Source organism: Alexandromys fortis, unplaced genomic scaffold (genome assembly GCF_014885135.2).
Source record: "Alexandromys fortis isolate MF-2015 unplaced genomic scaffold, M_Fortis_MF-2015_v1.1 scaffold_0, whole genome shotgun sequence".
NCBI classification, from domain to species: domain Eukaryota; kingdom Metazoa; phylum Chordata; class Mammalia; order Rodentia; family Cricetidae; genus Alexandromys; species Alexandromys fortis.
Genome location: NW_026067949.1, coordinates 39,353,719 through 39,375,445, shown reverse-complemented (window position 1 = coordinate 39,375,445; position 21,727 = coordinate 39,353,719). Strand labels below are relative to the sequence as shown.

Genomic DNA, 21,727 nt, shown 5'->3' with positions numbered 1-21,727 from the left:
ATTGTATTACTTCGGAAATTTGAAGACTGAAAACATATATTTCTAAACCTTAACATTTTCTCCAATTACAGAATAAAATTTCATTAGAATAAATTTGAACAATAGTAATCTTTAGTGTAAAAAATAATTTTTAATATTCAAAACCTGATGCTATTCATGTAATACCATTTTTTGAATAGCACAAAAGTTCACATGATATGCTATTTATGGCGTGATGATATATATATATGCTAATAGTAAAATTTATTACAGTAGTATTTTTAAATTTGGTGTTGACCTATTGTATTATGACATTAGTTAATTGCTTAGTATTTTAAATTGTCACTTACTATGAAATACCACCTATAATAAATGGGTAATGACTGTGCCAGAAAAAATGCAACCATGGTGATTATAATGATATATGATCTTAAAATGGTTAGGGGAGATACTAGCTACATCTGTTGGATATTTAATTTTCTGAAGTGCACTGATATATGACTGTCAGTTGCTTAATGTTTCTATAATAAGACGCTTTATAAAACGGGATACTTTATCAACAAAACAGGCTACAGGTGACAGTGATACAGGCTAGTTTGGATGACTGCAACAAACTCCATCAAAACAGGTGATGTGGGATTCCCCTCTGTATGCTCTAAATATGTTTTATTACCATTTGTTAACAAAGAAGCTGCTTTGGCCTATGGCAAGGTAGGATACAGCTAGGAAAACTAAACTGAATGCAGGGAGAAAGAAGGCAGAGTCAGAGAGACACCATGTAGCTGCCGAAGGAGAAAAATACTACTGGTAAGAAAGATCTCACCAGTAGACCACAACCTCATGGTGGTGCATAGATTAATAGAAATGGGTTAATTTAGGATGTAAGCTATATTGGCCAAACAATATTGTAATTAATATAGTTTTGTGTGATTATTTGGGTCTGGGTGGCAAGAAAATGAACAAACACTCTCTATTTACAAACACAGAAGATAGCACTATGGGAGGAGTGCGTGTCAGGGCTGAGTAGTGCCTGGATCACATGGAAAGACAGAACACAGGAGACAAGAAGGAACATGACTTTCATAAGAATTAATCACCTGTAAGGACTAACCCACTGTGTAAAGCCAATATTAATCTCTGGGCAATCATGACAGTCAGCTCCTCCCCTCCCTACTTGTCAGATTCATGTCGCTCATAATTATTATATGGAGGACTGAGCTTCCAGCATAATAATCTTCAGAGAAAAAATATGCATTTTGACTTCTTTTGCTCAAAGTAATTAACAAAAGTTATCCATCTCTGTTCTGCCTTTCAGATGAGAAGACTTATTACTACCAGGCCTCCTTCCGGATTCCCAGCATTACATATAGCTCAGATTTATCTATAGAACAGTCAAGACTTCGGATAGACCTGAAACAAAAACTCAGCAATGAGGTAGATCTATACTTTGCTACTACCACCATTGCTACCCTGAAAGTATATAATGTGGAGGGCAATACGAGAAAACACCTGATGTTAACTTCTGGCCTCAACACAAATTCATATATACATATACAAGCATTTGCATACATACATGACCTGCTAAACATGTGAATATGCATACACACCACAGCGGGAAGCCAAATACGATGTAGAGAACATTGCTAGTTTATAAATGATACAATGCAAGTCAGATTCAATCTCTGGTGCAGTTTGTTTATTGACTAATACACAGTACTAGTTGCAGATAATGTAAACATTTTCTGAACAGTTAATATGAAAACCAGTAACTAAATTTGATTTTGAGGTTATACATAGGAAGTGATCTCCTGTGCCCACTTGTTGTAGAGTACTTCCCACTTTCTCTTCTATCAGGTTCAGTGTGTTCAGACTGATATTGAGGTCTTTAATCCACTTGGACTTGAGTTTTGTGCATGGTGATAGATATGGATCTATTTTCATTCTTCTACAGATTGACATCCAGTTTTGCCAGCACAATTTGTTGAAGATGCTCTCTTTTTTCCATTGTATACTTTTAGCTCCTTTATCGAAATTCAGGTGCTCATAGGTTTGTGGATTAAAGTCAGGGTCTTCTATACGGTTCCATTGGTCGACTTCTCTGTTTTTATGCCAATACCAAGCTGTTTTCAATACTGTGGCTCTGTAATAGAGTTTGAAGTCAGGGATGGTAATGCCTCCAGACGTTCCTTTATTGTATAAGATTGTTTTGGCTATCCTGGGTTTTTTGTTTTTCCATATAAAGTTGATTATTGTCTTCTCCAGATCTGTGAAGAATTTTGATGGGATTTTGATGGGGATTGCATTGAATCTATATATTGCTTTTGGTAGAATTGCCATTTTTACTATGTTGATCCTCCCAATCCAAGAGCAAGGGAGATCCTTCCATTTTCTGGTGTCCTCTTCTATTTCTTTCTTCAAAGTCTTAAAGTTCTTGTCAAATAGATCTTTCACTTCCTTGGTCAGGGTTACCCCAAGATATTTTATGCTCTTTGTGGCTATCATGAAAGGTGATGCTTCTCTGATTTCCCTCTCTGTTTTTTTATCCTTAGTGTATAGGAAGGCAACTGATTTTTTGGAGTTGATCTTGTATCCAGCCACGCTACTAAAGGTGTTTATCAGCTGTAGGAGTTCTTTGGTAGAGTTTTTGGGGTCGCTTATGTATACTATCATATCATCTGCGAATAACGAAAGCTTAACTTCTTCCTTTCCAATACGAATCCCCTTGATCCCCTTATGTTGTCTTATTGCTATTGCTAGAACTTCAAGCACTATATTGAAGAGGTATGGAGAGAGTGGACATCCTTGTCTTGTTCCTGATTTTAGTGGGATGGCTTTGAGTTTTTCTCCGTTTAATTTAATGTTAGCTGTCGGCTTGCTGTAGATAGCTTTTATTATATTTAGGTATGACCCTTGTATCCCTAGTCTCTCCAATACCTTTATCATAAAGGGGTGTTAAATTTTGTTGAATGCTTTTTCAGCATCTAATGAAGTGATCATATGGTTTTTTCTTTCAGTTTATTTATATGGTGGATTACATTGATAGATTTTCGTATGTTGAACCAGCCCTGCATCTCTGGGATGATTTTGTGTATTTTCTGTATAAAATTTAAGTGATAATAATAGTCTATATGTGTACATGAATGCATATATACCCAGAGCATGCCAGGTTCCTAGGATAATAATTTTAAGTGACTTCAATGTTTTTATAGTAGATTCTCTAGATATTTTATAAGGACATATATATATATATATGTATTAGACATGTATAATAAAAATATTTCCATAAGAAATGCTTCTAGATATGCTAAAAAGGAACACGTGGCCACTTGTTTTACTAACAGTTATTGATCTCCTGAAGCACATCTCCCCAGTCTGTCTAATATAACATCACATGAAATTTCATTGAAGAGGACTTTGTAAATTAAATGATGAGTAAATAGCACTAGTCATATACAGCTCATTTCATTATTTGGCAGCCCTACTGAGATTTGTGCAACTACTTGCTCAGATACAGCTTGGTCAAGGTTAGCTTGACCAAATCAGCTTGATGAGTCAATGACAATAAATGGGCTTGCAAGAACTGTCGTCCTGTTGCCATTGTTCCTGCTTTGTTAAGAAATAAGTTGATCTGGGATATTTTACCGTCGATGAAGTATTCCATATAGTAAAGCCAAAATAGTACATTGTGGCATTCGTTGACATATTTTATTCTAAGTAAATATTTTGTGCATTTCTTCTGATAAATAATTAAGTTTGTGGAAGTGCCTAACTGTGTGTGCATCATCCTCCCAACACCATTGTCTGAAGGATCAAAACTTCATGTAAAACTGTTTTACCAAACTGAAAAATTGATCTTTCCATCACACTCAGAGACTAACATAACTGAGTTTCGAGACACGGATGTCAAGTTGATGATGAGTCCATGCACAACAACCTTACACAGTCTCTGGGCTCCAGTTCCTGCTTTTGATTTGTCTACCTTAATACAGCTCTTTGTGCTGATCATCCTCAAACACACATAGAAAGTCCTTCCAATCATAGGAAGGGTTATATGACAACAGGATTATGCTCAATTGAGCATCTTTGAGATAACTATAAACAAACGTTAAAGTAAAGGACATTTTGTATCACAGTAACCTTTAAATTAGCATTTTTAAATGTACACAATTAATACTTAACAAAGTTCTCTTATATTCTTTTTCAGATAGATGTGATTTTTCACAGATCCAGTTTAAAGCATCATTATATCAAATCTCAGGTTGTCAACTTCAGGTAACCATAGTTAATAAACTCATATGAGGGAAAAGCAACTATGTACTGTGCAGTTATTCTTAACCTGTTTCCTTTACAGACATGATGTAAAGACTTTACATATACCAAAGAAAAGCTATCAATTTCTTCTCACAATGCAAATGCTCCTATACCGAGCACAGTGGGAGAGTTTTTTGAGTAATCATGAAATACGTTCCTCTCTTCATCCTTTGAAAAGACAAAAGATATTTCAATAGAAAATTCCCTCAACCTTAGTTACTTCTGTTGATTTTACTTGTTTTATAGTAAATACCTACTAGAAATATTTTAAAAAACAAAAGTTTATATATATATATGTATATATAGATATAGACGTATTTATATGTGATATAAATACAAAGTTTATTTATAGATGGTATAAATACAAAGTCAGATTTATGATTTTCCATTCTCCATTATGATTATGATTAAGTTTTTTGAGCTGAGGGTAATCTAGGACTTAACATCTGTGTGATATATAAAGGAGATAATCATGACAATAAGCTGCATTTAGTATTTTTTTTCTTAAAGCTACAAGCAATATTGAAGTACTAATAGTATAGTATTAAGAATAACTACTAGGCCATTGCCTTACGTTGGTGCCTTTCTTTTTCAGGCCAAGTAATGATGGTTTGAAAGCAGACGTACTGATTAAATTTCAGTTTCCCCGTAACAGTGTGGGCACTTTGAAAAGACAAGCTGATAGCATTTTGCACAAGAAGTTGCAATCCACCCAGAGCTTCATGAAGAGAGACACTTCATTACCTAATCTTAGAGGCAAGAAAGACACTTTTTTTCTTCTCACAAGACCTAACACTTTTAATTATTATCTGTCTCCAGAGAAAGCTTCTTTATTTCACTATAAAACAAAACCGTTTTTATTCTAGGTCTCTGAGTCACTAATGAACAACTTCTTACTCATTTGGCACCAAAGATTATCTTTCCTTGGTTGGTATGAAGATAATTATAAGAACTGTATGATTACCTAAATATAAAAATATTTTTTCTCTTATTAAAACAAACCTTGGAAACATTTTTAAATTAAGTAACAATGTTTGTGGTATTTAAAAGTAGCCTAACTTCTACTATTGATACACTAGATCTAAATCTCTTTTATTTTGGCAAGAGTTTCCCCAACTGAATATAGAATGTGAAGATGATATGAACAAAATAATCATAATATGTTGGGCACAAACATGGTCTAATTACAAGTGGAGTTCATTTTAGATTAACATATTCTTCCTACAACACACAGGATATACTTGACCTGGGACATAGAGTGAGCTGAAGCAAAATGCCAAACCCTGTTAGAATGTATCTCAGCCATAGAAAAAAAAATTAAAAAAATTAAAAAAAACCTATCTCACTTTCAACACAGACATAAAGAGGTAGTTGATAAATATTGAGTATGTGAGATTTTATTTTTTATTTTTTTTCTTGAGTATGTGAGATATTAAAAAGGTCTTTATAATTCTCAGACAGCTGCTAGCCTCTAAATTAACTTAGAAAATTGTTGTATTTAATTAGAATTTTTAAAATATGAAATGAGATTGGAAAGCCAACAGCAAATTACAAGTTACCAGTATATCTTACCCCATTACTTTTCTCCCCAAAATTGTTTGAGAGAGTGAGAGTGATTATGATATATCAAAAAGAAAGTTATATTATAGGTTTTGCCACAGTCATAAAGAAGAGATTTAGTAAGGGCTCATGCATATCTGAGATACATTTTTATTTTTTATTGATTTTTATTGAGCTCTACATTTTTCTCTTCTCCCCTCCCTGCCTCTCCCCTCCCCTCCAACCTTCCCGCAAAGTCCCCATGCTCCCAGTTTACTCAAGAGACCTTGTCTTTTTGTTTATTTTTACAAGTGTGTGTGTGTGTGTGTGTGTGTGTGTGTGTGTGTGCAGGTGTTCATGTGTGTATGGGTGGGAGGGAGTGGGGAAGAAGGGTACACATACCTGTGCTTCTATGTGGCTGTAGAGGCCAAACATAAACATCAGACTTCTTCCTCACTCAGTCACTCTCTACCAGGTTTTGAGAAGAGTTCTCTCTCCAGTGAATCTGGAGTTCACTGACAGGTAGACTAGCTTAAGCAAGCCCTGTCTCTGCTTTCCCAACTCTAGGGCTACTCTGTCCTGCCTAGACTTTTAACATAGGTGCTAGGTATCCAAATCCCAGTCCTTGTGCTGTGTGACAAATACTTTACCACCCGGGCTATCTCTCAGGTTGTCACTTTTTGAAATTTAATTTTTATTTTGAACTCCTTTTAAGACAAATATTAGAAACTCAACTTCCTTATTACTATAGTAATCCCATCCACACCACATCCCTTTATTAATCCTACCACACCGCCTCCCTATATTAATCACACGACACTCACCTCCTGCTACCTTATGGGATATTGATGTCCTTCACAAGATTGTCTCCAGATCTCCATCATTGTTGATCCATATAGACATCAGCTAATCTGTCCCCTAACAGAACTTCAGTCTCCTGTCTAATTATTTCACACACACACACACACACACACACACACACACACACACACACACACACACCTGTGCTCCACAGACTTGTTTAAGAATTTTTTTGACTTTTTATCTTTTTTCTTTCACAGCACACTATGCTTCCTTGGGTGCAGGAAATGTTTGCGCTACTCAGTGATGCACACTCACGCTGAGCTCAGCACTGGGAGGGGATTGGATCTGGCAAATGTTTGCCTTATAATTCTGTAAGCTAATTCAGTTCCTTGAAAGTGGGCGAGATACAAAAGGAGTCTCTTAAAAGTCAATTTCAGACTCATTCTGTTCTCCTTCATGTCTATTTTCTTTACGGTTTCATTATGATGACTCTCAGTACTCTGCCCTATTTGGAGTTTTCTCATTATTTGAACCTATACATTTCTGTCTTTAACAATCGTGAGGAATTTTCTTATTTGCCTCCATTCTAGAAAGTCACAAGTATCCGTGTTCTATAAAGTATCCCACAGACACCAAAGACTTTGCTCGTTTGGGTCCATTTACTCTGCTCTTAAAGCTGAATGATTCAGCTACTGTCCTCAGGTTCACTGATGTTGTTCCTCAAGTTCACTGATGCTGTTCCCATTATCCATCTGCACTAGGAATATCATCAAATCAGTTGGTCTGTTATCACTGCTATTATTTTTCTTATATGACAGCAATTTTTTCTCATCCCTATCATTTTCAATATTTTTTTATTATTTCTACTGCTCTGTTAATATTTTTCTATGTTTCACTTATTACAAGATCATTGATTGTGGCAGCTCTTCAAAATCTACATCAATTATTTCTAACACTCTAGATCTCTCAGAATTAGCATTGGTTGTTTGTGTTCTCATTCAAATTGCAGATTTCCCATCTTGTATTGTTTCATTTTCTATGAGAATTTGTATATTCTGAACATGATAGACTAGGAGAATCTTAATCCTGAATAAATATTTTTTTTCCATTTAGCACACATTCAATCTTGCCTACATTGAGAGTCTAAATTCTTGCCTACTTCTGTTATTTCAATGGTGGTTTAGTCTTGGAGATTCTTGCAACACTATGCTGTTTTGCTGCCTGCTATTCATGGCTGTAGAATGTGCTTCTCTGGACTGCCCTGTAGTTTCATACTCTGTCTATGGACCTGGATCTCCTAATGCCATTGAGTAGAGACAGGAATCTACAGATGTCTCCACAGATGGATAGTTTGTCCACCAGTGTTTTGGTCACAGCAGGGGAACTGGGATGGTCAGGGGATTCCTGGTGTCATTGCTTCTGTAGAATCGACTTACAGTAGAGGTCTAGGTAAATCTCTATTGTCCTTCCCTTCTTTTAGTACTTTGCATAGGAAACTTGGACATTTCCTGAGACTGTTTTCTTTGAACTTGTTGACGGCCACTTTTTGACAGACCTTTCTGGTCCCTAGTCTAGGTTATAAGTAAAATTAAAGAAAGGTCACAAAGCCCAGCCCTTTTCCTTCCTCAAATTCTGAAGTCTTTCACCATTTTGTCACCTTCTTTATAGCTTTGAGAGTTCTTTTACTGTAGTAAATAATTTTTATATCACATCTCTCCTACAAAATTTCACAGTATTGCTATACGATATATGCATGTCTCCCCATGCACTGTGTGTGTGTGTGTGTGTGTGTGTGTGTTACTGTGCCACAGCTCAAACCTAGGACCTTGGGCATGTTAGGTGAAATACTAATACTCCAGTCCCCCCATTTACTTTAATAAACTATATATTACTTACAATATCTAATATAGCATAAATTATATGTAAGTACTTGGCATTTAGGGAATATAATGGAAAAATACAAGTCAGATTCAGTGTTTTGCAAATATTTCTGACTGAGAGTAAGTTGAATCCACTGATGCAAAATTCACAAATGCACTGAATGGTTGCATTCACTATTACAGTAGCTGGTTGCATTTACAGAAGAAGAAAAAAGAAAATTGAGTCTGAACAATCTTGGCCCAGAACTAAAGTTTTACAATATTTCTATCAGAAAAGAAGAGCACATCTATTGAATCATGCCTCTATATGAGACACAGCTCCATCACAGAAGTAGATCAATATTTCCTGAGTAGATAGATACTGGTTTAGGAGAAAGTTGTTAATAAGTTACAAATTAACCATAATCCACTCACTGAGAATTATGACCTAGAGTGTAGGACTAACGTACAGAAGACATTCATGTGAAGGACGAACTGCCTGACCTTGAGACTGATTGTCAACAAGTATTACGCCATGCTTCTGTAGACTTGTATCATGGCATCACTACAAAGATATTATGCAACACAGTGCATATCTTATAGAACTCAGTAGATTATAAGTCATAATGGTTATTCATCTATTCACTCAGCAACTATGCTATTCAATTTAGGAACTGAAATCTCTGTACACCTAGAATCAATATTCTAACCGAAAGGAGAAAGTGAACAAACTGGGCAGCAACAAATAATGTTGTCCTGACAACAACCTGAGACTTTAGTTTGCTCTGTCATGGAAAGCACTGTGAAAGAAGAAATCTTTAAAGTTGAGGTCTGAAAGACAGGAAACCCTGCAGGGAAAGGCCATGGGAAAAGCGTTCTGACGAAGCAGGCAGCTAGTTGATTAAAGACTGCCAACAGAAGCAACACCTGAACACAGTTAAGACCTTGAAGGTCAAGGAGGAAGAGCAGTTCAGTGTGACACCGAGGACATAATAGGGTCCTGACCACCTAGGGCCACTTAGAAAAATCTACATTTATTTTAAGGGCTAGGGAAGACATGGCGGGGGGCGGGGGTTACTGTTGGCAGAACTGAATTCTAAGCATGTTCTATAATTAACTTCCTAACAGTGGTTCCAACTCAGTGTCCCTTGAGACTGATCTAAAGAGCTGACCCTGAAATGCTAGCCAGCTTTCATCTCGATATACTTGACCCGAATCTCACTACACATGCTGGCATAGAGAGTCACAGAGTATATCACTTTCAAGTTTTATCTGTAAGTAAAAATGAAAACATGTTAGATGCAGGTGGAATTTGATACAATAGGAAAAAAAATCTATGGGCCAATCCTAGATACCAGACGTTGAAGATGGTTTGTATACCACCCCTAAACAGCTCCATGCAAGTGGAGCCAGAATGAAAGGCTTTTACTCATGTTGGAGGACACAGGTAAAAATAGCTCTACACACCTAATTTTACATCAATAAGTTGCTATGACATTAATCTTTCAGACAAATAATGTCTGTCTATGACAATGATTTTAGACTCATATCAGGATCTTCCTGAAATCCATGTGCAGTCAGAATCTTAATTCATATTTCAGCACCCATTTTCATGGCTTATTTTATTGCCTTTATATTGACTGTCTTCATTAGTTCATTTTTTTCCCAATCTGAAGATGTCATACCATGTAGGCATTGTATTTTAAATTATAACACTTATGTCACTGAAAAATGACCTTGATTTCATTTTTTCCAGAAATGAATGCAGCACAAGCAGAGAATACTCTAAACAGTGGTGAGTCCAAGAATGTCACTGATATGTTATTAAATCAAAGACTCAAACTCACAACACTTTGGTCTTTATCTGCATGTATCCCATTTCTCAAATACCTACAGTATTTCTAAATGGATATGTGACTTTTAATCAATGAGAACATTACTAACAGAATTTTTATGAATTTTTTAGCAATATTTTCTTTTAGTAGTAATATGCACTGCTGACCTCCTTAACAAATTCCACAAGTGTTTCCTACTTATTTTTATTTGACTTATTCGTTAAAATATAAATTTTCATAGATTTAAATGAAACCTACTAACTATGTTATGTAAAATATTATCTATTTGATAGATTTTAAAATATTATGGCTGTAATTTATCTGCAATAATTGTCACCTATCACTGGAGTAACCTGTTATGCATAGCATAACTCAGAAAATATGAAAAACTAATATCAAAGGAAAGTTACTTTAAATACACTAAAATGAGAGTTAACTTTTAATTATTAATGATTTCATTGAAAAATATGTATACTCGGTCAACCTGACTATCTATCATCCTCATGACATTTACTGTTAATGAATATTTTCAAGGCAAGACACATCATTAAATATTTTCATGCTTAATTTTGCTGAAGACATCTAGATACATTCACAAGTCGCTGCAAATAACCATGTTATTTTGTTCTGGCTGGCAGATTGTGGCTTGGGGATGGAGTACCCACTTACAGCAAGAATTGCTAATGGCAAACCTGCAGACAAAGCTTCCTGGCCATGGCAAAGCAGCCTGCAGGTGGATGGTATCCACCTCTGTGGAGCATCCCTGATTGGCTCCCAGTGGCTCCTGACCTCTGCTCACTGCTTTGACACGTGAGTCCTCAGGTTGCTCTCTTTGAAGTCCCAAGCATCTCTGCTTCTCACATTCATATTCCATAATTCCTATCTCTTCTTCATCCTTTCCATGAATCTCTTAGCCCCTTGTTGGCAGGAGTAGAAAAGAAAATCAATTACTGAAGAATAGGGCAAAGAATAGATTGCTTTCAGTTCCAAATGAATGTATCTTTTATAGTAATCTCAATTTTAACTAGAAACAAGTCAACAGTGAAAAATCAAGTACGCTCACCAGTTTTCCTGAAATAGATTGATGTTTTCTTTTAGTGCAATTAATTATACCCCAGCCTAAACTAACATCTGATGTTCTACATGAATATTATGGGCTATATGTTTATATTCTTTGTACACTGTTAAATATTTGACATATTTCACTGTTGGAGAGAAAGAGGAAATATGATAACCCTAGTGAAATTCAAATAAAATGGGGGAAATATTTTGGATAAAATTCCCAATGGAAAAAAGTCATTAAAAAATAACATATGGCTACAAATTTATCTTTTTTTCTGAGCCTCTATCTTTTTTCTCTCTCTTTTTGTCTATGTCTTCCTCTCTATGAACCTATGAATAAAAATTTATGACTTTGCATATAAGTATGTATGAGTATTTACAGAAATATATGTAGATGATTATATCTAGTATTTTTATTTTCTTCAAATAATATATTTTGTATATTATTTTTATAAAATAGCAGTAATATTTTGTTTCCTTTAAAATGCATACTCATTCTCAAAGAGGGTAACTAAACCTACTTTTAATGGAATGTTTCTTATCAGCTATGAAGCAAATGAACAGGATGGGAAAGTCTAAAAAAATAGTGGGAAAGTCCAAATCAACTATGATTTTAAAGAATTTGCCTGTCCCCCACATTTAAATCCCATTGCTCATCCAGAATCCTGGGCAACTTTAGACCAGAAATGAACTCACCATGTTTGCTTCTTTTAATTTGTGATCAGTTACAAAAACCCCAAACTGTGGACAGTCAGTTTTGGGACAACCCTAAGCCATCCACTGACGACAAGAAAGATAGCGTCCATCATTATTCATGAGAACTATGCAGCTCACAAGCACGACGATGATATTGCTGTGGTCAAGCTCTCCAGCCCCGTCCTGTTTTCTGAAAACCTGCGCAGAGTCTGTCTCCCTGATGCTACCTTTCAAGTCTTGCCGAAGAGTAAAGTGTTTGTCACTGGATGGGGAGCTTTGAAAGCAAATGGTGAGTATATCAGGAAAAACAAGGATTCAAAAATGCAAACCTAAGTTGCTCCTGCATGGAAATTCCCAATCAAATAAAAAAATATGAAGTATAAATCAAGATAATCCCATGACAGTCACAGCAAAAAACTGTGAAAACTTTAGCTATAAATAGTACTCATATATTTATATTTGATATAGTAGTTAAGATAGCAATATAGAGACAGTCATTTTATAGACTATACTTTCATACTCTTAGAACTTTGTTTTCAGTTTATCAGAGCATATTCATTCAAATATCCTCCTTTCTGTCCACATATTTCATATGTAGGGAGTCGGTTATGTCTGTCTGACTCATAGAATTTGCAAGCACTAATTATGATAATCCTAGAGGGCCACAGTGCTAAACCGAAAGGTCCTCAGCAAGGAATCCAAAGACCTGTTCCTGCCTGGTATTAAATATTAAATGGGAGCCTCTGCCCCGTGTATTTCTGAAGTTGGTAACAATATCACGTTGGCATTTTGTTCCATTAAATAATACTCAAAAAATAGCAAGCACAGCCTTTTAGATGTAAGCATGAGTTTTGGGTTCCTATGCTGCTTCTTCTCCTTTTCCTCCTCCTCCTCCTCTTCTTCTCCTTCTTCTTCCTCCTCTTCTTCTTTCTTCTCCTCTTCCTTCATTTTTTATTGGAAATGGATTTTTTGGTCATATAATACACCCCAACCACAGTTTTACCTCCTTTCCTCCTCCTAGATTTTGCCCCAATTTCCTATCCCCTGATTCACTACTCCTCTGTTTTCCTTTAGGAAAGAGCACACTTCCAAGAGACAGCAGCCAGGTTTCTTGCTAACCCCATACTGGCTCCCTCTATCAAGATATCTCTTTTCTTCCCTTGCTCAGCCTAGATACAGGTGGGAGGGCCTTGGTCCTGCCTCAAGTGCTGTAACCAATTTTGTTGACTCTTATGAGAAGCCTCAGCTCTCTGAGGAGTGGATAGTGGGTGGTGTGAGGAAGCTGATGGGAGTAGGAGGAGAGGAGGGAAAGGGAACTGGGATTGATATATAAAATAAAAAAAAAGATTGTTTTAAAAACAATTTTTAAAAAAGTTAAAAAAAAGAGGGGAGACAACAGCCAAATAGGACAAGACATAATAAGACAAGACAAAAGCCCTCATATAGAGGATGGACAAGGCAACCCAACAGAAGGAAAAGAGTTCCAAGAGCAAGCAAAAGAGTCAGAGACATACCTACCCCCACTGTTAGGAGTTCCACAAAAACACCAAGCTAACAGCCATAGCATATATGTAAAGGCTACTAACTCCCCAATTTATTAATTATGCCAATTCTTCTCTTATAAAAAAGCAAGAATTTCATATGAATGACATTTTTAACTGAAGCAGTAAATGGAAACATGAAAACAGAATAGCTTAAAACAGTATTACATTCAAGTAAATGGCAATTTTGCATTACATTCAATGCAAACGAATCAAGTAATGTGGTTAGTGAAAAAAAGCATGATGGGTTGTGCTCTCTTTCTATTTGTACTGATGTTTGTTTTGAACAGAAAGCCACACCAATTTCATCGTACACATCATCCTTCTCATGAAGCAATTGGATCCCATAGAATGAAACGTGATTCTTGATAATGCTAGTCTTTCTAAATGATTTATAAATTGAAATTATCTAGTTTCTCATCCATTTATTGTTTCCCTATTTAGGTCCCTTTCCCAATTCTCTCCAAGAGGTTGAAATAGAGATCATAAGTAATGATGTATGTAACCAAGTGAATGTGTATGGTGGCGCTATATCATCAGGAATGATATGTGCTGGGTTCTTGACAGGAAAACTGGACGCCTGTGAGGTAAGTATACTCTAATCCACAAAAACTGCCTCTACTCAATAAGGATGAAATCATTGATCACAGAGTGATGTCATTTAGCACAGTTCCATGAAATTAGCTTGTGGAGGATAGAGGTGTGAAGAGGGACTGGAGAACAAGACATACAGCTCCTTATGAAACATCGTATTGAACAGAGCTGTCTAAGCAAGATTTTCAGTTGAAAATCAGAACTCTTGGTAGAGATCAGTAATCCAGCCTGAGAGTAGAAAACAGGCATGAAGCCACAGAATCAAGGCTCAGTCAACTAAACTTTGAATATCTCATTCCTATTAACTTCAAGCCACAGTGAGACAAGATCTGCTAACCTTTGTAATTAAATAACGTATGCCCAAATAGAATTACAGAATTGGGAAAAATGATTACCTGTAGTCACTCCTTTAAACGTAGTATATAACAGATTATTTTTCAAATTATAGAAATAGCATTTTCTTCATACTTACAACAAATTTATTGCAAGCACTAAGCATTTAAGCGCATTATCAATTCCAAATATGACTATTTGAAGATCTAAAAATAACTAGTGAATTAAAGATGTGACCTATAGCATTTGTGACTGGGCACAAGAACTTAGTGATTTCTTGAAGAATTAATATTGGCTCTGATAACTTGGCACATGTGTGACATTTTTTTTTGTGTGCATGCATATTTATTGACCTGACATTGGTTGTCATACAATGATAATAGATATACATTCATTTATTCAGCTATTTGTGAATCACAGGTTACTACAGACATTGCTGAAGGAAACTGAAATTTAAGACAAACACAATGAGTTTACAATTTCATTAGGGCATGGGTTACTAAAACAAAGGAAGAAAGTCAGGGTTTAGCTACACATTCTAGAATACAAGGTATCTTTCCAAATCCCCCCTTGAGAAGGAGAAGCAAGATGTGTATCCAACATACACTGGAATCACAAGACTCAGAGACTAAACATGATCTACACAGGAGCTGACATTCTCGGCTCATTGGCTTATACTTCCTTATTTCCTTTTACTGGCAGTACAGTAAGAGCGTGAGGAACTCAATTGTAGTGGAGGCCTGAGGGAAAGCAGCTGAGGAGGGTTGCCTTAAGTCAATCAGGGTATTCATGCTGTGCACCAGACACTGGAAGAGACTAAGAACAGGAGGAATGTGGAAAGGAGGGAGCCTCAAAGTTGCTTCAGGAGCCTCTGCCTCCTCCAGACTCTACCATTTCCCTCATTCTAAGAAATTGTAATAAACTATCACAGGATAATTTTTATTTCTGGAAAGGATAAAGTTATTACATAAAGATAAATTTTAAATCTCTTGTTGAAATCTTACGTTAAAGGTAACTGAAATTAGGTATTTGAAGGTGTTTACTGGGCACTTGCCATAGCCTTTCATTAATAAATACTGCACATTTGGGAGAGCATTCCAGAACACTCTTCTACTGATTAGTAAGAGTGGAACAAGGTGAAAATTTAATTTAAACCAAGGCATCACTTCTAGCTAGTAAAGTTAAAGAAGTTTTGTGGAAAAGTCGGAGTGTTCGTTTCCGATATGGATGTATTAGACAGGAGCCAATTAGTTTTCATTTCGGAAACAATATTTCTCACATTGATTATATTTCCTTTCTTTTCTAGGGTGATTCTGGAGGGCCCCTGGTCATTCCACAAGATGGAAATATCTGGTATCTTCTTGGCATTGTTAGCTGGGGAATTGACTGTGGAAAAGAAAACAAGCCCGGAATTTACACGAGAGTGACTCATTATCGGAACTGGATTAAATCTAAAACTAACATCTAATGCCACCCCTTATTCAAACTGGAGTGTCACACACGGCCTCTGGCAAATTTCATTCAGTGTTCATTACCGGGAACGTGGTCATCTAGTTCGAGATGCAAACGAGTATGTTGCGGTGACCTTAAATCAGAAGGGGACAGACTTTCTTCCGCATTACTGGAACGTTTCCACCAACCTTGAACACAAAGGATGCTGTCTGCTCCACAAAGCATCTCATTACCGCCCTACTCACCTCTGTTTTCCTACTTCATGTTTTTTTCAATTTACAGTAATCGGGAGATTAACTAAATACTAACTGCACCGCCACTCTCTGCTTCTCTCCAGACCCTTCTCTGGTGTCTCCATAGTTTCTGTCGTCTTCATAGAGAATTCTCTTTGGCAGTTTGTCGGTCCACTGACTAGGCAGACCAAGTTACTCAGTCTAAGCCAATGGTGACAAATGATGGGGCAAGCACTAGACCAGAGACTGGGACTTGGAGACGGCAATGAGCAGGTTCATTTCCCTTCCTCTTCAGATACGTATCGAATCTTTCCCTGAAGCGTCGTATTTATATTTGTACATATTTTATTAGACAATTTAGCTGATGTATATTTTGAAGCAGTGGGTTTTTTAATCACATAAAAGATTAAAAAGTGATATTTTTGGTGCCCTTTCATGAATAAAATGCAAATGGGCAAGAGTCTAATAAAGTTACTTTCAGTTCCATATCTAAAATGAGAGATGTTCAATCGCTGAGATAGAGCCAATCTCAGAAGATTTTTAAAAAGCATTGCTTTCTATTGCCCAAAGTTATCAAATTTCCATTTAAGCGCTTTTAAATATATTCAGTGTTTTTGACATGAAAAAAACAAATAAAATGAGAGATGTTGCAATACTTATACAAGTTTATTTTTTCAATTGTACTTTATATTATCTTAATTCATTTTATTTAACTTATTTTCAACCAGATTTAGAACAATTAAGTACTTGTAAGATGAGAAGTTAGCATTAATTAATTCCAAGAAAATGTAAATACCCGATATAAGAAGCTAAAGTACCAGTAGATATTCATAAAATATTTTTTATAAGATGTTGGCAAAGGTATTGTTGTACAAGAACTGAATTTATTGTTAAATAGCATGTATATTCTATGATAGAATATTTATATAAGACATTCAAATAATCTGGAAAGCATCAGGTTAGCTTATGCCTTGAAATAATTACACAGACACTGTATTCTTTTAAACAGTGCTTGGCCCATTATATCTAGCCTCTTCTTGGCTAACTCTCGCACCTGGACTAGCCCATTTCTAATAATGTGTGTAGCATCAGTCTTACTGGGAAGAGTCTAGCCTACGTCCATCCTGGGTCGGGGCTTCATCACGTGTGCCTCAGAGAGTAGAGCTATCGCGTCTGCCCTGGAGAGGGGAGCATGGCGTCTCTGAGCTCACTTCCTCTTCCTACCAGCATTCTGTTCTGTTTACCTTAGTTTCAATGATAAAGTTGGTATTTTCACATGTATTTCATTGTCTATTTTTCAATCTCACCTGTGAGAATGAAGTAGTGTCAAACCAAATGCAGAATTACTCTGTACAGCTTATCTTATTTTTATAATTGATGAGTTAACTGCTGTGTTAAGGTTTTCACTGGGGTTTTGTATTGATTGGTGCCTAATATATTACACTGTACATACTGAAAGGTATTTATGATAATAAACCAATTTTGTTTTCTCTGAGTTGTCATTGAGCGATGGTTCAACTTTCACACCATTGACATTTTGTCACAGATGCATCTTTGTTTGGGGAAGTAGGGAGATCATTATAGGCACTTCTGCCACTTCTACACGAGATGCCCGTAGGACACAAAGCATCACTAAGCCCTACAAGGTACTCTGTCCAATATGGTAGCCCTATCCAGATTTAAGTTAATTTTTAAAGTTAAAATTTTATTTCCTCATTTGCACTAATCATGTTATAAACAAAATACAAAAAAATAGCCATATGTGACTAACGGCTGCTACTCTGTCACCACAGAAAAGTCTAAAGATACAACTTTACTATCCTAGGAAGCGCCTTTTATGATCACTTCTTCATTCATCTTACAAGTTTCTTGAACCTATGAGTGAAAGGTCCCATAAATAAAAATGTCACAGCTGTGTTTAAGATTCTAAAAGTCTGGTTAACTTCTTATACAGTTATGAGTACAGAGAGCTGGAATGTTGCAGGTCCAATTATCTGAGTTTATCTTTAACCTCCTTAGGAGCCATTCATTTCCCACCTCTGTGTGGGAACTAACATTCTTGTGACTGTTTGGTACATTTTTTTAGAATGTACTAACAGAAAGCTAGCTTCCATGAACCCATAAGCTAAGGATGCCATCATATAGCTTGGGAGGCCTGCCTCAGAGTCTTCTTTGTTTTGAGGTAACTTGCTACCTAATAGTCATACCAAAATATTTCATTGCCTTAATTCGTACCTTTCTTTTGCTCTATACTTATAAAACTTTAACAAACATGATACCACATTAGAACATGGCTTTTTAGCATAACTTGAATATGTAGTTCCAGGTCATGATAACTCATATTTGGTCCAGAATATACTATATCTTATTTCCTTTGAGGCAATAGCTGCATTTTTTGTATTGATAGCCTCCATATGTTAGGTATCAGGCATTCCAGATGTATATACATCTGTGTTCAAAACTGGGTCTCTACTGTCAAGACAATCAAAAAAAAAGTTAATCGTATCTTGGATAATTGCCATCTACAGCAGTAAGCCCCTTGAGGCATATGTGTTTGCTGCCATGCCAGGGCCATGTTTACGTTCTTCTGATAACTGAAACAAAACTCTTCAAGATGTAGTAGCACAACCCTGTACACAGGTGAGGCTGACGTCAAAATCACAGAAACGGAGTTTTTAACCTACCTAGAAAAAGATAAAAGAATACTACCAATTAATGGTGTATTAAAAATAAAAAAAGAACTTTTTTTTTTGTAAATTGACAAAACTATTTCTTAACCCAGGAAGAGGTATTTATGGCAATCAAACAAACAAACAAACAACAACAAAAAAAAACCAAAAACAAAAAAAAAAAGTAAGAATTAACCATTGAGGTAACACGAATTCTACGTGGGCAAGCATCCAATCAGCTCAAATAAAATAAGAGCTGCACCATACAATCTGTCGTTACAATTTCATTATAATCGAGTCTAGGAAATGGGAAAACAGCAAACCAGTCCCACTGCTGCCTATGATAGACCAAATGTGCTACTATAGTGCCATCTGCTGGCAGAGCTCCTCAAGAAAATGATGTTTAAGGTTCTCCCTGTAGATGATATTTAAATAATCTGACATCCTCTCCCCCATGTTCTCTTAAGCAAATTGAAATGTAGAGTTTTGTGTATACATTATAAAATGTGTATACATTTTATGTCACACACATAAAAATGTATTCATATATTTACTTCTTTTTTTTAAAAGATTTATTTATTTATTATGTATACAGTATTCTGTCTGCTTGGATGCTTACAGTCAGGAAGAGGGCACCAGATCTCATTACAGATGGTTGTGAGCCACCATGTGGTTGCTGGGAATTGAACTCAGTACCTCTGGAAGAGCAGCCAGTGCTCTTAACCTCTGAGCCATCTCCCCAACCCCATATATTTACTTCTTATTTTTAAAATAAGATAATGTTATTCTCATACACGACCTGTCAATCAAAACCAGAGCTCATGACTTTTATGTGTCCTGTCCAAAACTGAACCATGGTCTTCCCACTTTTGTGGCAAGCACTTTAGCTGCTAAATCATCTCCCCAGCTCTAGGACTGCTTCAGTCTTGGGAGTTTATCAGGGAAAGCTAGTTGGAGCTAGTTAGCAAATGGGAGGGAACTGTAATAGTTACTGTGGCCTGTAAGATCTCAACCCTGGAATTCACCCCAAACCTGTTCCTTAAAACTCACCTTGACCCAGGTAATGGGCAGGCTTGGCTCTTCCACAGTTCACAGTGCCAGATAAAATAGCTGACTCCTCTTGGGAAACGTGAAGTCATATTCCAAAATAAACACCCTGAACTTCCTCATGAGAATAATAGGTGAGATAGCATATTCTCAGACACTCAAGGATGTAAAATAGACGAGACGTCAAAACTTAAATAGTTGAGGAAAGATGTCACCTTGATCAAGAAGGAGAATGCTGTTAAGACTGTGACCATAAGATGCATAAAAAGATGGGAATATTAGACCTAGGACAGAGTGGAAATGAGGAAGGATAGCTGATGAGATCAGTAGCCTCACAGATACAACTAAGAAGTGTATTAATTAATAAGAAGTTCAAAATGATGAGCCCCCTAGAAAGGAAAGGAGAAGATATGTAAATGAAGTTTAAAATTTTCAGAGATATGAAAGACAGACACAGAAATGCCCTATCAATAGAAACCTCGGGGACTGGAGCAGGGGCTCAGCAGTTCCTCTTGCTCTTGTGTTAGTCACTCTTCTGATGCTGGGATAAAATATCACGGCACGAAACAACCTAAGGAGGAAAGCTCCACTTCAGCCTATGGTCCTATAAGGACAGAGAATTTAGTCTATGATGGGGAAAGCATGGTACGGAAGCATGGTAGGAGTGGGAAGCACAGAGGTACCGAGAACAGGAAGTGAGGTCTAACCCTTTACAGCCTAACCTCAGAGATCTACTTCCTTCAGCTAAGCTGTGCCTTCTCCAAGCCCTATAACCTACTGAATAGTGCCACTAGCTGGGAACCATGTGCTCAAAAATACAAGTCTACGGTGACATTTCTCATTCACACCACCACAAATGTTAAATTACATATATTGGAAAATGCCCCCTAGTTAGTGGGTTGTTCGTTACTCAGTCACCCGCTTCCTCAGTTGAGTAGGCTCTAAAATCATCTTCAAGAGCTGGATTGTTAATTTAATATTCAATACCTACTCAGTCCCTTTCATTGTCGGTCACAGTACATGACAGCCAATTTATTGAGTAGAAGTGTATAAAACTTGAAGGAAGGAGCTGGGCAGCAGGATGAAAGACGGCCTGTGAAGAACCTATAAGCTGTGAGGGGTCAGCAAGTCAGCAGAACAAACTGCTGAGACATCATTCAGTTGTGCTAGCTTGGGTTTCCAGTTCCGTAGGGCTTTGACCCATGCACAGCAGATGCGTTGTAAGTAAACAGTCAAACTCTGACAATCTGCTAGATCATCAGCTGCTGCTGACTTGAGTTTTGAAAACCAACTCTTATATTGAGAATTTAACTGATTGTTTTTATTTTAATAGACACATAATTATTTACACATATTTATGAAGTATAATGCGATGTTTAAAGTCAATGTATGTATTGCATAACAACTGATTACAGCAACAATCATGCCATCACCTTACATTTTCACCATTCACTTATGAGCTCATTCAAAATCTTCTATTTTATTGTTTAACTATTCTGTTGTTAACTGTCTTTAGTGTGTCACTGACAACAAGAAATTATGCCTACCCAAATCTACTGTTATTTCCACAGACAAACATCTCCCCATTTCCATCCCCCTTTCTTTCATCTATCTGGGGTAACCACTTCTATCCTCAACTCCTATTAGGTGGGCTATGGATTCTAATATGTTCCCATTCCTATACAGTGCAGCAAAGCAATTTGAGATGGACTAAGAACTTTTCTGTCTTTGCAAAAGGCATTCTTTCGGTTTTCAGCTGCCTACGTCATTGTA

General features: G+C 36.5%; 1 protein-coding gene across 1 annotated transcript in view; it reads left to right on the top strand.

The window, feature by feature from the left end:
• Positions 1-17,733, top strand: part of LOC126506607 (transmembrane protease serine 11G) — a 34,732-nt gene extending 16,999 nt beyond the window's left edge. Inside the window, exons 3-10 of the mRNA XM_050150323.1 lie at positions 1,295-1,413; positions 4,184-4,251; positions 4,886-5,046; positions 10,249-10,287; positions 10,966-11,137; positions 12,115-12,374; positions 14,071-14,213; positions 15,860-17,733. Coding sequence (XP_050006280.1) covers positions 1,295-1,413; positions 4,184-4,251; positions 4,886-5,046; positions 10,249-10,287; positions 10,966-11,137; positions 12,115-12,374; positions 14,071-14,213; positions 15,860-16,021 — 1,124 coding nt within the window. The 3' untranslated portion in view covers positions 16,022-17,733. The remainder of the gene's footprint in view (positions 1-1,294; positions 1,414-4,183; positions 4,252-4,885; positions 5,047-10,248; positions 10,288-10,965; positions 11,138-12,114; positions 12,375-14,070; positions 14,214-15,859) is intronic.
• Positions 17,734-21,727: the final 3,994 nt, after the last annotated feature.